Here is a 14,921-nt window from a genome sequence, read left to right as displayed (position 1 = left end):
TGCTTTATATATGGGCTTTTAGGCTCTGGCCTTACTCATATCTTTACGTTTTACATATGAACTTTTGAGTTTTGGCTGAGTTAATGCCCTTTTTCTTTCATTTTTAAGTCCTTGAACTAGGACCATGAGAGTCCATGAATACCATCTTTTGCTCTTTCTTCCCATTTTCCAAACAAAATGCATAAAATATTACATACGCTAAAATAAAAAACTCAAATCTTGTCATATTGTAATACATGTGAGCAACATTTGCAGTCAAAGAAGAAACAGGAAACAAAAATGCTCTCCCAAAGATGAATATCCGCAATTGATTGTGATTATCAAGGCTCTCTCGCCCATAACTTAATTCTTAATGCTTGATGCAAGAATAATGAAAGTGAGTACTAGAATTAAAACTATTTGCAGGAAGAAAAAAAAAAGTGTAACCAAGCCAGTAAAGGAGTAAAAAGGTTGAGGTGCAGTAGGCATTTTTCCACGTGAAAAAGGCATACGTGCAGTGGTATTTTTTCTAGCTGCTTATTTCTCTCTCCATTTTCATTCTCTTTGGATTGGGCGCCTCCGGAACGGTATTGCCCCTGTTCTGGGACGATGTATCATGTTGGTAAGCACAATTGGCTCCATTCCTGCATCCTCTGGAACTGTTAAAGTAAATACAAGGCTTCATTATCTTCGGCTTTGAATCTCTTGATTTCTGGTTATTTATTAGTTCTTGGTTTGGTCTTAGTTGGTGAATGTATCGGCCATTGAACTTCTGAGCTGGTACTTGTCTTTCTCCTCCATGCTGCTGAATCAAGTTCTTGTAATAGTTTACATCCTTCTTCTGAGGAAGTCCAACAGCAGGTGAAGGTGAAACTGGACGGACACTGGGAACAGGACCCTGTTGATTTTGGGGTCCAACTCCGACCCCATTCGGCTGTGCATAAAACACTACACCAGAAGTAGCTACTAGGGATGCAGTACCATCTTCTGTTCTATTGATGTGGGCAGGAGATGGATCGGATAGATTTACAGGTGGAGGTGGGTCAGATAAAGGTACCAGAGGGGATGTCGAATTAGGTGAGTTTTGTGCACCTGAAGCCGATCCATAATCTGTAACTAATTTCTCAATCAATTTCGGGTTGCTGAGAATTTTTATAAGCAAGTCGGGGTCAATCATGCTTCCACGTTCATTGCTTTGGTTAATTGCTGTAAAGGCAGCAGCTGCTACACCAGGTTCAAGAACCATTCCAGCTGCTGGTTTCTCATTGGCTGAAGCACTTGAACCACTTGGCATATTGCAATGCGGAGGAGGTGAAATACCACGAGCCAATAACTGGGGCTGAGAACTAATGGCGGAACTGAATGCTGCTAAGACATCAGATGGTGTTTCAATTGCAGCATCCTCATCTTCAATGGCAGTGATGGGTATTATAGGAGTTCGCTGATCATCAAAGAGACAGTTTTCTATATCTGCTGAAACAGATGGGCTGCATAAAGAGAAGAAAATTTCAGCTCATGGAACAGTAAAACCCAAGAGAAGCAATTTATGGACACCCCCCACCCCCACAACAAACCCCACCCCCCCCCCCTCCCACCCGTCAAAAATAGAAAAAGAGAAGTATCAGACTTTGTAGGAATTGCAGATGGGCGTGGATACACAGCTTCAAGTACTCTCACTTCTCTCAGATTTTGAATCTCCACCTCTTTACTTTCCTCTCCAGCAACTACTTGCCAATTAAAGTCCAATACAAACTGTGACAATCCAAATTCAGCTTTCACAGAAATGCTTAGAGCAATAATTATAAATCAAACTAAACGGAAATGGCCAGAAAAGAGTCTTTAGAACTGTTTCTTACTCTGAGTGGACATCTCCATTTAATGACAGGGATTTCTGACAAGTTAATCTGCAGATGATTTGTAGAATGAGCTCCTTCAAAGCCAGGAGGTAGAAAGTCATCCACAGCTGCCCCATTTATATGTGACACCGAAGAGGTTTTTGCTTGGAGGTGGTCTTGAGCACCCAACCCAACTTGTTGAGGTGATTCCTCCGATAGAAACAGCCTTACCTGTTAAAGAGGAGAAACATTTATATCTGTTGTTAGCAACTTCAATAAAACATGATTCTAATATGCTCAATCATCATTTCATTGTAGAAACGCCCTCTACCAGCTGAACTAAAGAGAGCTTGACTAAACAGGAATATTTTTTTTGAAAACTTTCTCACACTATACATATAAACTTTTTATTAACAATGAAATGAAAGTACAAGCAAAATGAACTACTGCATTTTATGATGCCGAAAAGTGCCAACTAATCTGTCATTTCTTTCTGAGTTGTTACACCTCTCACCGACAATAAGCTGAGACTCATAAAACCTGAAGGTGAATTTCAGATGCTCATCCTAGTAAACTTTGCCTAATACTGTTACAATTGGAAGTATCATAAAATCTAGTATTAGCCACTCAATTAGTTTTAGTCCCTGACAAACAACCATCTTGTTGGAAATATATACTAGGTTCCAGCTATATAAAGCAGCCTATAAACTTAGTAGAATGAGACAGAATATAAGTATTTGTTCCCTGACAGTCAGATAGATGAGTTAATATGAAAGCAGCAATCAATTTGGTCGTGAATTACATGCCATGCATCCAAGCATGTAACCAAGCCTTTTAGAATTAGATACATGTTACCACCCAACACATAAATGGGTATTTTTGCTGTAAGCCCAGGATAAGACAGAGAGGTCAGCTCTTTGTCATGTTATTGAGGTGAACTCAGCCTATCTATTGAGGAAAAACTGCTTTCTTCACTCTCACCACTTGACTCATTAGAAAGCAAAGTCTGCGTTACTAGCTTGACATCATTGACATACTCGATTACCCCTTTTTAGCCACAGAGACCTTAGGCAAAGGACTATTCTGAAATATCACATCATAAAAGAGTAAAAAATCATTTCAAATTAGTTCAGAATTTCAATTTGTAAAGAACCTAATACATCTATGAATTAGAGATACTAAAATGAGAACTTCTCCAAAGGAAACTAAAGATTCTTTCAAATTGTTTAGGACTCGGTACAAAAGCAAAATACTTAAGACGCTTTGGATAGACAATTAGCTATCCTACATGAAAAAGGGTATGATAAAAATGAAAAAGAAAGACACAAACCACAAATTGAAAGCATTTTCTGATAACTACAGGTGACAACATAAAGTCAAAACTTCACAATGCATGCAATACTACAAGCAGTCATTAACTTAACATGCATCCATCAAACTCCAAGGAGATGTTACTGTGGTGCTCTCATCATGTGTTATTGAGTTCTGTCTAGACAAATATTATATGAAAGGAGGCAGCATCAATTGACGAGCAAGGAATGCTAATCAGAGGCAAATTTTTATCTTCATTAGCATTTTAGAATAAACTAAAAGTCAAAGTCTTTTACCATCCTCGTTCACTCATTTCTGCGTCTAACTAGCATGGCAAACTTCCAAACTCTACTGACTGAATTCAATCCATAAAAACAGTTCCATATAAGTGCAAAATACTAAATTAGTCATAAATACCACTGAAAATGAAAACAGAAAAAAAACCCATCAAATCATACCCTAAAAGGCTTCACATAACAATGCCATCACCAAAATGGTAAACACATTCAGAATCATGCTGCACAAGAATACTAAAAAATGAACTAAATTAACCACCAGAAATGTACAAACGCAATTCATCACACAGGGTAACAGATAAAAAATTTATAACAAAATAAACATATCAAAACCCAAAAACAGCACAACAAGTAGGGTTCACATAGCTCCATTCTACAAATATTTTGGTCCATTTAACTTCAAATTTCCACCCTCTTTTTCCTTTCTCTATTTCACCTGAACCGGAGCTCAAAATTTAGGAATTTCCGAAAGTAAAATTGCAATTTTTACCTGACAAAGGTTAACATCCGGTGCCCAAGTAACCCTTTTCGATTTGTGCACTCCTCGCATATTTACAGATCGCAATAATATAATATATTATAGTAAATATTAAGATTAAAAAAATCTCTCAAAAATCCTCCTTTTCCAGCTTCGATTCTCAGTGAGAAATGTCAAAGTCCAATTCCCAAAATCACCGATTTTAGGGTTCGACCGATTAAAACCCTAACTCCATCACTACTGTTCCAAAAACAAGAAAGGGTCTCAGCCTTTAAATCAACTTACCCCGTTTCGAAAACCCTAATTAAAGATAACCAAAAGAACTGATCGATTAAGAAGAACTAAGATAGATAGATATAGCTATATATCTATCCATATCTAATTAGCCAATCCTTCGAAACAGAGAGATCCAAGGTAACCCTAGATCCTCTGGTTTTTTGCTTTGCCGTTTTTCTATCTGATTTTTGCTTCTCTATTTTCTTTTTTTTTTTCTCTCTCTCTCTCTCTCTTTCTAGGCTTCTATTCTGTACTGTGGGGAGGGATTCCTGTTGAGTGAGAGCTGGCACACGCACCCTTTTGACGCGTGAAAGTTAAGGATATCGGAACAGTTTAAGTTGTATTACACGCGCTGTAAATGCAAGTCGGTTAAAATAAATTGAGTTTCGGGTTTGAGAAGTTGAGATTCTGACCACAGTTTTTTCTTTTCTTTTCTTTTCTTCTCCTTTTCCTTTCTTCTGTTTTCATTTTTTTCTTATTTTTGGGTTTTTTTATTTATTTGAGTTAAACGATGAAAGGACAGTCAGCTGATGAAAAAAGGTCGCAGCTTTGGTACAGTCAACACTCAACAACTATACATTCATGTCTGTCAGCAAAACTCTGCCACGAGGCTTCTGCTTTCTTTTGTTTAGGCCGATGCTTTAGGTCCGCGGTTCCCTTGCTTTGGGCCTCTCGGTCCAAAAGACTCAAACTCTCGAAACTCTTTGAGTCCAAACGAAATAAAAAATTTTTCGATACAGCATATACAATTTTTAAATTTTTATCTTATTCAATTAATTTTTTTTGGAAAACGTATTTAATTAAATCTTCATATTCAATTAATCTCTATTAACTCGTAACCAAAATATAACTAACGATACCTAATTAAATTTTATTAAACTCTTATCTAGTAATCAAAATATAACAGACGATATTTCCAATACCCAATTAAACTCCATTAAATTCTTACAGACGTTATTTCGGACTTGTGAGGTACAATGCTTGAATTAATAAAGGTACCTCCTAGAGTTGATTTTTCCTTGGCGTAAGCCATTTTCCCGAGTCTAGGTATCAGGTTACAAACCTGAAACTTATGTTTGTAAAGCAAAGCTAAGCAAGAATGGAAAATTCCCAATGAGAATTAAAAGTCAAAACGTATTTATAGAATTAATCAATGAAACTGGAAAAAAGAACTAGAAATTAGTCATGGAAGTGTGGCCGAAGGAAACAACAGAGACACGGCCCAGTTATTACAGGAAAGATTGATCAAAGCCTTTCTCTAAAGCTCTCCACTTTACAGTCATTGTCTCAAACTCCGAACAGACATCCCAAAACATGCTGGAGCAAACCGGAATAACATCACACCGAACACTGTTGAACAAAACACACAAGCGTACCCTCCCAGGCAGAAAGTTTAGGAAAAAATAATAATAATAATAATAATATCAATGGTTTTGGTACTAGTAATATACAAGAAAATTTTTACTCCATTCTATATTTATCTCCTCCCTTGCCAAACCGCAGATGGCATGCATGAATCAACTCAAGTAGTAAAATGCTGATGCATAAACTAGATAGTAAGACCGTCAATCGGTTCCACTTTTCCATCTGATAGGTTGAATACCATGTTACCCTGATATATGGTTGCTCCAAAAAACCATTCACCTTTGCCATCTTCTCTCTGCAACAAACAGGATTCAAGCAGGTAAGCACCGAGTCATTAGTGTGAAAACCTCTGGTCCCTATCAACAACCAGAATGGAAACCTAAGGGCTCAAACCTTTCTAGCCCACCAAAAATGCCATAAGGCAGGATGTTATGACGGCATATAGTCTGCTTAATGAATAAGCAATATGCATAACTTTAGCTAACCACAAGGATTTCTTGATGGTGAGGGACAAGAATACCATCAAGCAAAGACCTTCAATTGTTAAAAGGCTCAACAAAAGTTATTGCTAGCAAACAGAGGTCATCTGGTATGCTTGAATATTTATGAAGATCAACTAGTGAGAAGCTCAATTCTTGTATAAAAAAGTATAATATCATTTAATAGAAAATTGAAGAATGTCCAGAATGTACTGTACTTTTAAGCCGGCAAAAATGGATACTGACCCAATCCAATTTAAGAAAATAATAATAAAGTTTAGAACATACCATGAAGAGGATTGGTACCATTTCCTTTTGCACCCTGCTGTGCTTGAGACATTGATCGCTGAATTCTTGGGGAACCCTGCCTTCCATTAGCACCAGGTAAGGAATGTCTCTTCTTGATATGTATGTCGCTGTCTTGCACATCTGGACTTGATCTTGGTGAGTTATTTGCACTAACCTTAGCTCTGGCAGATTCTGTCGCTTGCATGAAATGCGGAAGAGAATGGCTACTGTTACTATCTCTTGGCTCCTGATCAGTGTTCTCAGGTCTTGTTGAACCAAAAGAATTGCGTCTCTTCCCATTTTTCTGATCTTTGGGCAATTGTTCCATACTACTTCTTGCACCACTATCATGAGCTGGAGTTGATGGAGAACCCTTGGCAGCAGACAAAGACTTGTGCTTTTGACTGCTCTTGTTGGTTTTTTTCTTTTTAGCTTTCACTGATACCTGACTAGAAGGTGTTCCTTGGGATTCTGGAACAGTCATATGGCTCCTGGGAGAGGCTTCTGGGGATGACCTGTATGCTTGATTACCTGTCTCAGAGTTCCGTTCTCTCTGCAGATCAGATGTACTCTTCAGTGGCTCCTGTTCTATTTGAGGGGAGTCTACAACAATTAAATTCTCAGATTCACCTTTAGCATCATCAGGTTTCTCTGGCTGATCAGCAACAGATAGAGAAGAATCAGGCACTGGGATGGCAATTGTATCATTTTCTTTAACATCTAAATCCTTGGTGCTGATAGAACTGCAATTTTCTTGCTCAGAAACTTTGGCTCCCTGTTCATATTCTATGGTCCCAACTTCAGATATATCAGGTGAATCAAGAGTGGAAGTAACAGAAAGTTCAGTGCCACATTCAGAGCCACCATGTTGAACCCTCCAGTTATTGAGGACTGGATTTTCTGCGATGTTTAGCTCCTTTGACCTACTTATCATATCTGCCCCAGATGATACATTATCCATGTTTGATTCAACTCCAACATCTTGGTGGGATGAATTAATTGATTTACTTGAATTGGCAGTTGAACTCAACTCCTCAAATTTTGTTTGTGCAGCAACAAATGCAGGATTACTTGCCTTTCTAGATCCATATACATATTTCTTTCCCTCCATTTCCAGTTGCTCGGAAGCAAATCTTTTCATAGAAGATTTGGGTTGTTCACTCTCTATTTCAGGCTTGTGAGAAAGACAACTGACCTCTGTTTGAGAATGTGCATCTGATTGCATTGTTTGAACCTGTGAGGTCTCTTTCAGGTCAGATGTACTCACGTTGTTACTCTGAGGCTGCTCCAAATCATCCATTACTGAAGAAGACGTTGGCTGGCATGCCTCAAACTTAAAGTTTGCTGCATCGTAGGTGATCAGATTCTCTTCACTCTCTGATGAAACCAACATCTCCCTTACATCAGACTTTGGTTCATTTGACTCACATCTAGCTTCAGATGGAGTTGTAGCATCAACTGGAGAGTCACAATTGTCACTTTTCTCTCTTTCTGGTTGTTCAATAAGTACCTCTGCTGTTGCTAACTTTCCGGATGATGACACAGACATCCACCTCTCCAACCAGCTCCAAGCAGAATTAGGTTTTGATGAATCACACTTGATGTGGATAGGTTTGGTCTTCGGTGTTGAATCCATCAGCTGCAATCAAAGCAAATTCTGAGCATGGTTGGGTAGACATAGTTTGAGATACAGCTGCCAACAAATAGTTCTAAAACATGAAGCTAAAGTATGTCAACTTAATATACCTGACGAGCAAACCTATTGCTAAGTAGCTTCTCGGCGGAAGCGTAAGTTGCATTTTGTTTTGTTGCTGGGCTTCCCTGATTCAGCAATAAAAGAAAGAATAATGGGTAAAATCATCTGTGAATAGCACTTATTGAAAGCAACACATTGTGCAAAACTTTCTCCACCAGACCACCACAGCCCTGCTAATCAATAGGATTGGGTAATATTGTTTGCTATATACTTCTATGTGATTTATTGCATCATGCTGTCATATAACAAGAATAAACATCATGAACATTAGGATCAACAGCCCATAATTTCTGAATGTCTTGCAAAGCTAATTAGAAAGTAAACATAATTATGAAACTTGCATCTCATTTGAAACAGCAACTGAACAGTAATCATTCAAATTACAGATACAACTTACTGCTATGGGCCCTTGTTTACAATTAGATCAATGCCAGGTGGGGTTAAGTGAATATTCCCAGAGGTTTTTAAAGATCACTTCAAACCTTCATGCTTAAATATAAAATGTGCTCATGTACTCTTACTTACGAGCTGGCCATCTAACCAGCACTACCCTACATGCTTTAATTGAACTAGGAAGGTGCTGTATAAAATATAGGAATCATGCCTAAAATCCTAATGCCACTGAAGAATCAGGACATGGGACAATAAAGAGACATAGCTATAGATTCAAAGAATACAAGGTCAACTGTAATAATAAAGAAAGGTTTCTTGAAAGTGGAAGCTAGCATGCCACCAAGCATAAAATATGAACCAGAATAGAAGGAAAACAGCCTTGCGACTTCTAATTTATTGATGTGAGTTGAAAGCATTACCAAACTTTGATTGCCATCCAGCTTCTTTTCGGCATAAGACCCTACTTGAGATATACGAGCACGACGTGCACGAACAAGAACTTGCATTTTGACAATGGCTTGAACACACCGTAAGGTCCCCACAGCATGCCTTCGAACCAAGTGCCCGCGTACAGCAGCCTGCAACTTTACTAAATTCTTAAGCTTTCCTAGCTCTTTCCGTGCCTACAAAAAAGACAAGAAGATAAGAGTAAGAAATGTTACCAATTAGTATGTTTTAAACTCACATTGAGAATGAAATTATACCAAGAACCCTCTGATAGCAGTCTGGATGATAACAACAACAGATTCATCCAGGTTGGTATCATCTTCAGCCTCTTTTGTTGTGGCAGCAACAGGTTCGGGCACTTTTGAGTCCTCTGGGGTCAACAACTGAGATTTTTCTTCAGTGTATTCTATTGGTGTCAGCAACTGAGATTTTTCTTCTGCATACTCTTTTGGTGCCAGCAATTCAGATTTTTCTTCAGTGTACTCTTTCGGTGCCAGCAACTCAGGTTTTTCTTCAATGAACTCTTTCGGTGTCAGCAACTGAGGTTTCTCTTCAGTATATTCAATGGTGGAGGTTTTCTCAGGAGCGATGGACACATCTGGCTGTTGAAAATTAAAACCAGCAGATTCTGGGCTTTCCTTAAGTCCAGAAGCAGATTCTTGTATCACAGTGTTGCTAAGCACCCGATGCCGTTCCGATCTCTTTCGGAAACTCCATCCTTTTTTGTCACTTGATCTCTTGTTCTGTGATGAAACATAAAACAACAGAGGAATTCATCTTAACCGGAAATAGAGAAAAACAAGAATAATGGCCCTATTTTAGATGAAAGAAATTGCTCTTGACTCTAAATTCTAGCACTGGACGCATTGCTTTATTCAGCTTGTAAGCACCAAACCCAATTGAATTTGTTTAAGGGCTATCAAGTCCCAACAAAGGGCATATCGGTACTGAACTGTCATTTGTTTAAGAGACAACAGATGGACCCTATCTACCAAACAAATGAAAATACAAAACAGAAGAACTTATCCGCGATGTATAACACACATGTTCCCTGTAAACGCATTACACACTAGAAATTTCCAGAATTGACAATTGTCAGCCATTTCCAATCACCAATTATTAATTAAATCTAATCAGCTAAAAAGGTCCATAAATCTCGCATCACAACACATTGCGATCTTGCATAGTTGGAAAATCCAGTTAAAATAGAACAAAAACTTTAAAATCTCGATAGATTTGGAACCTGTAACTGAAAAAAAACAACTGTATTTATAAATTCTGGAATTAATCATCAGATTTAGAAGGCAGCTTTGACATTGCTGATATTAATGCAGAGCCAAGATTTCTCAGATCTTCAAATATAAACTCAAGCTCCGAAACTCCGATTTCTCAACCAAATCCGGAAACAAAACCAATAAAAAAAAGTTCACGGAGCTGAGCGTTCTACACTGAAACTTGAACAAGTAACAAAGAACATCAAATGCAAGTCGAATCGAAACATGAAATCCTAATTCAGTAGAAAACAACAAAAGGAAGAAGGCAATGAAATGCGAGTGAAGGGAAAATAAAAAGAAAAACCGGCGGCCGTAAAGGAGAAAGGGATATATACCTCAGGAACATCAATAGCTTCGTCGTTTTCGGCAGAATCGCTGCCGCAAGTGATGATTTTCAAACAGGAAGTGGATCTTCCCATTTTTTTTCCCTTGACTTTCTCTCTTTCTTTTTTTTTTTTCTTTTTTCCTTCTCTCGCTCACTCTAGGGACTGGGAGAGACAAGACAGTCTAATATTTGATGTGTGGTTTGGTGTTGGAAATTGCAACGAAGGAAACAAAAAAAAAAGGAACCACGGACGTCAAACGCACTCCTCAAATCTAGTTACTTCTTTACGTTGGAATCCGCCACTTATCATCATCAGGTCCGTTGCCCTTTTCGTTTGAGACTTTGAGAGAAGAAACGAATGAAAAAGCTGTCAGATCTCCACACTTCCTTTTTATTAATAAAATAAAAAATAGAAATAATCTTACCTATTTTGTATTTAGAATTTTTGTTACGATGTAAATATTAAATATCTTATCCATCCGTAGCCGTTTTGTCACGAGAGTCGTGAGAAGTTTAACGCCTTTTTTACGCAGTAAATTTCGTGCTCATCCCGTCGTCTGTCAACTAACCCAATTAAAAAATATATATCTCAGCGGTGAAAATTTTATTTTCACCAATCCCTTAACAATCAATGTAGTTGGCTAATATTTTTTTTACTGTCAAATTTTGGGTGCTGAAGATGATTAAGATTGAACGGGAATTGTATCTTTGTTGTCTGATTTTGTGTCTTTATTACTCATTTGGTGCTTTGATATTGAAATGTTGCTTTCTACGTTTACTACTTCTTTTCTTCCTACGATGCCGTTCCGAGGCATCAACGTCCAAATTCCACCCATCTGTAATTTAAAAATGAAAATTATTTCTATGACATCTAATATTTTTATTTTTCAATATTATAAATATTTTATACTTTTCACGTTAAAAATATTTGACATTTTAATATATATTACATCCAAGTAAAATTTTTTTTGTTAATTTTCATAAAAATTAAAACGAGACAAATATTTAATAAAGGAAAACATATATAATAATTGGATCAACTTTTTTATTTTTTTATAATATTAAAATATTCACAATGACTTAAAATCTATGAATTAACTTCTCAATATTTTCAAATTTATCAATTAATTTGTTTGTCAAATTAAAAACCTACGTTCGATGTTTTTTCTTTATGTTCTGATCACACAACATGATTCGTTAATTTTTAGTAACTTTTACATTATAATTTCTGACATATATAGTCATTATCTTGGACAGACTTAATTTATTACTAACTTAGTTGCCTTAAGTATAATACATTTATTACAAAAAATGTTTTAAAAAACTAAAATCTTAAATAGAGAGATTTAGAGTAATGCATTTATTTTTTTTAAGATTATACAACTAAGTATAATGCATTTATTTGTAAATGTAATTTGACAATTTCCTCCCTCGAAAAGCTGCACAAACTTTTTTTGTTTTTTTCCCCTTAACCTATAGACATCCACATCACCACATGATTCCCCCAATTTACAAATTTGTTTTTCTTCAAATTGTAATGACTCATACCCAAAAAAGGTTGTCTGAGATGAAGAGAATGGTTCCAATAACATCAACTAACTATTATGCAGCCATGTGATGTGCATCCTGGCCTCCACATCCATTACCACAGGAGAAACCGGCCTCTTTCCCATTATTTCTTAGTACATTTAATGTGTAAGAGCGACCCCGTGAAATATAAACAAAACTCAAACTTCACCTCGACCAACAAAAATATTAAATATTAAAGAAAGATTTAAAGAACACAACCTTATTCTATTTTTTATTATTGTGAAAATCTAAGTTATTGAAAAAATAAAACTAAATGATAATTCGTTTGTGGTCAAATTGCAAACATCATAACAATGTAATCATTATAATCGTAATTTTTTTCTGACTCATTTTTTTATTAGAATGTCTTAAATATTTAATATTCTTTTTTATATCAAAAATATTGAACATTCATATTATAATTTTATTAAAATTTAATATAAAATATATTAAAATAGAAGTTTTTATCTTAATTTATATAAAAATAAAAAAATTTAACCTCGGAAAGGCTAATTATTTTCAATTATAAAAAAAAAAGTTAGAAAGGTAATTTTTGGAAATATGAGTCGATTAGGTGCTGGGTGGGGTATGGTCCACGTAAGGGACTAGGAATAAACAAAGAAAACGGTGTCCTGTAACAGGCAACGGAAGTTGTCGAGTTATCCCGGTCCTCTTCCTCCCTACAACGGTAGCATATATATATATATATATATATATTATGTTTATCTAACCAACAACAAACCCGTTGACAGCTCTTTTGTCCTTATTTCCAGGTGGCAAACGTGGCTGGACGACACGTATGAGCACATGCTCCTGCGTTTAATGGAGGGTGATCTGCCTGCTGCAGGCATGCCCATGTTTTTGGCTGCTGCAAGTTGGGATATATGCCATGGACATGAATCTGTCAAAGTGGGACCCCAACCCAAGAAAATAATGCCCTTTTTGAGTTAGCGGCTTAAGGATTAATCAAGTCTTAATAGTCTAATCATTCTTCATCATTGATGCTTAACTTCAGCATAAGTACAAACCAAAAAAAAGAAGAAAGCAAAGAAAGAAAGAAGAACCTCCCATAAAATTTCTGAACCCAGTCTTTTTCTGGTAAGGTATGTTTCTTTTTTATTTTTATCTCTTATCAACCAAGCTGTAAAAGTGCATAATCTTATCTTATATGCTTGCATTGTCCCCCTTTTAGCTTTGCATTTTTTTTCTAATGGAATGTTTCTTTACATCCCATCATTGTTTATACCCACAAAATCAAATCAGAAATCATTGGTATCAGCCCCGCCCCAAACCACACCCCACATTGAAAATTATAGGTCCAAATGGTTTACTAAAATTAGTATTTTGAATGATCACTTGGAGAACGTGAACTTTTTGTTTGATCATGGCTTTAGAGTGAGAATACAGAGACCCAAACTTGAAAACATACTGATTAAAAGAATAGTTAAATGGTTTGCTTTAAAAAAGTTTTAATCTGAGAAAAATACTCATCACCTTACTCTTAGTAAGCTGCATGGAATTAATAGGAAGATAAAGAGAGAACGAAAGAGAGAGAGAGACCTTTATTGTGTATTTATTGCACCATCATATTTCAAAAGACTTTTTTTCAAGGTTTTGTTTTAATCGGATGGTCTCCAATCATTCTCATTGTGTCCATCAACGGAGATATTAATCGCACCAACCCTCTTTAACAACCATTCTTTTATTAGTAAAACAACATTTTCTTTCCTTTGATCCAAGCTTTTGGTATAGCCTGATTAGAGTTGGGAGGGCTGATTCAAAGCGAAAGCGTCCCGATCAACGGCCGGTGGACGCATTGCCCTTTTTTTACCTCCCGGGTGAAGAATTATTTCAGCAATCAAACTGGGGGGGATGGTGGCATTTAGGTACAACGGCTTATTGACTGTCCACCATTCCGGGTCCGCCTTTGAAATAACGTGGTGGAGCCCCTTCTCACATGGGGGGAGAAGATATATAGAGTCCCTATTATTCTCAATTAATGTAACTATATTTCGATCTATAGGGCATGGCAGACAATTTGCCTAGCATCAACGATGGACATCCCGTACCAAGAATCAAGTAAGGTGTGGCCTCCATCCTCTTCGGATACCTCCAAAATTAAAAAGGTTCAAGATTAAAAGAGGTTAATGGGGAAAGATATATGGGTATTGGGTAGTTTCATTACTTACCAATCCAGGTTAAAATTCATTAAAAGACTAGGTTACTAGGTTTAGTTGCTTGTAAAAGTATTAAGTCAGGGGCAGGCACCAATGAATTACGGCCATGGGTGATGGGTGGCAGCTTTAAACGTAGCTTGAGAACATGGCATGGCTCACAAAAGTTGAATAACTAGGCAAAATTAGACTACGTTCCTCGAACCTCAGGTATGGTACAAATGATAAAAACGAAACTGTCCCCTTTGCTGGAATCGATTGACCCGACCGTTGCTGAGAGAAATCTTGTCCTGGAGCTTTAATAATATGGGCTGGGCCTAAGGACTCGGTCGGCTTAGGTCCACAAGTGTGAGGTGCAATTCCATAATGTGCCTCTCCTTTACTGGAAACAACATTTGGTCGGATGGGCCCTCGTGGCTTTAACCTTATTCTCAAACAAAGCCCTGCTGGGATGTAAAGTCTGGAATGCAATTGAGAGCTATTGATGCTTCCTCACAGCTCTCATGCTTGGCTTTAGAAGCAAAATTGAGTGAGGAAATGGTCCCTACTCCCCCAACTATCTTCACCAAGACATCCATCTGAACTGCAACGTGCTCCACAAGATTGTATTACTACGACAACTAATTAAAAGTTGTTGCAGCAGCATTTTTGTTTTCTGTCTTTCCACTGTTCCGAC

The 14,921-nt window shown here is 37.0% G+C and overlaps 2 protein-coding genes across 3 annotated transcripts; both read right to left on the bottom strand.

The window, feature by feature from the left end:
• Positions 200–4,495, bottom strand: LOC18591517 (zinc finger CCCH domain-containing protein 6). The gene is made up of 4 exons (XM_007017681.2): positions 3,912–4,495; positions 1,836–2,045; positions 1,607–1,731; positions 200–1,466 (listed from the first exon to the last, which is right to left on the bottom strand). Exons 1-4 carry the CDS (start codon positions 3,969–3,971, stop codon positions 509–511), a joined length of 1,353 nt encoding a protein of 450 aa, XP_007017743.2. The 5' UTR covers positions 3,972–4,495; the 3' UTR covers positions 200–508.
• Positions 5,290–10,839, bottom strand: LOC18591516 (protein IQ-DOMAIN 32). 2 transcript variants are annotated; one of them, XM_007017678.2, is made up of 6 exons: positions 10,513–10,839; positions 9,161–9,646; positions 8,876–9,079; positions 8,054–8,131; positions 6,308–7,946; positions 5,290–5,835 (listed from the first exon to the last, which is right to left on the bottom strand). In XM_007017678.2, the coding sequence occupies exons 1-6, from the start codon at positions 10,594–10,596 to the stop codon at positions 5,816–5,818; spliced, it is 2,511 nt and encodes an 836-aa protein (XP_007017740.2). In that variant the 5' UTR covers positions 10,597–10,839; the 3' UTR covers positions 5,290–5,815. The 2 variants fall into 2 exon arrangements, with proteins under 2 accessions (XP_007017740.2, XP_007017741.2); XM_007017679.2 differs by having other exon boundaries at positions 8,054–8,128.

The sequence above is a fragment of the Theobroma cacao genome, chromosome 8 (assembly GCF_000208745.1).
Source record: "Theobroma cacao cultivar B97-61/B2 chromosome 8, Criollo_cocoa_genome_V2, whole genome shotgun sequence".
NCBI lineage: Eukaryota > Viridiplantae > Streptophyta > Magnoliopsida > Malvales > Malvaceae > Theobroma > Theobroma cacao.
Note: the sequence above shows the minus strand (reverse complement) of the source record. Positions and strands in the feature narration are given on the sequence as shown.

Excerpts from the sequence above, each read along its gene's own strand:
- LOC18591517 (XM_007017681.2), bottom strand. The coding sequence starts at position 3,971 with ATGCGAGGAGTGCACAAATCGAAAAGGGTTACTTGGGCACCGGATGTT. Across the intron at positions 2,046-3,911 it reads CGGATGTTAACCTTTGTCAG|GTAAGGCTGTTTCTATCGGA; the intron begins GTAAAAATTGCA and ends CCTCTTTAACAG. Across the intron at positions 1,732-1,835 it reads AATGGAGATGTCCACTCAGA|TTTGTATTGGACTTTAATTG; the intron begins GTAAGAAACAGT and ends GGATTGTCACAG.
- LOC18591516 (XM_007017678.2), bottom strand. The coding sequence starts at position 10,596 with ATGGGAAGATCCACTTCCTGTTTGAAAATCATCACTTGCGGCAGCGAT. Across the intron at positions 8,132-8,875 it reads TGGATGGCAATCAAAGTTTG|CAGGGAAGCCCAGCAACAAA; the intron begins GTAATGCTTTCA and ends TTATTGCTGAAT. Across the intron at positions 5,836-6,307 it reads TGGTACCAATCCTCTTCATG|AGAGAAGATGGCAAAGGTGA; the intron begins GTATGTTCTAAA and ends TGTTTGTTGCAG.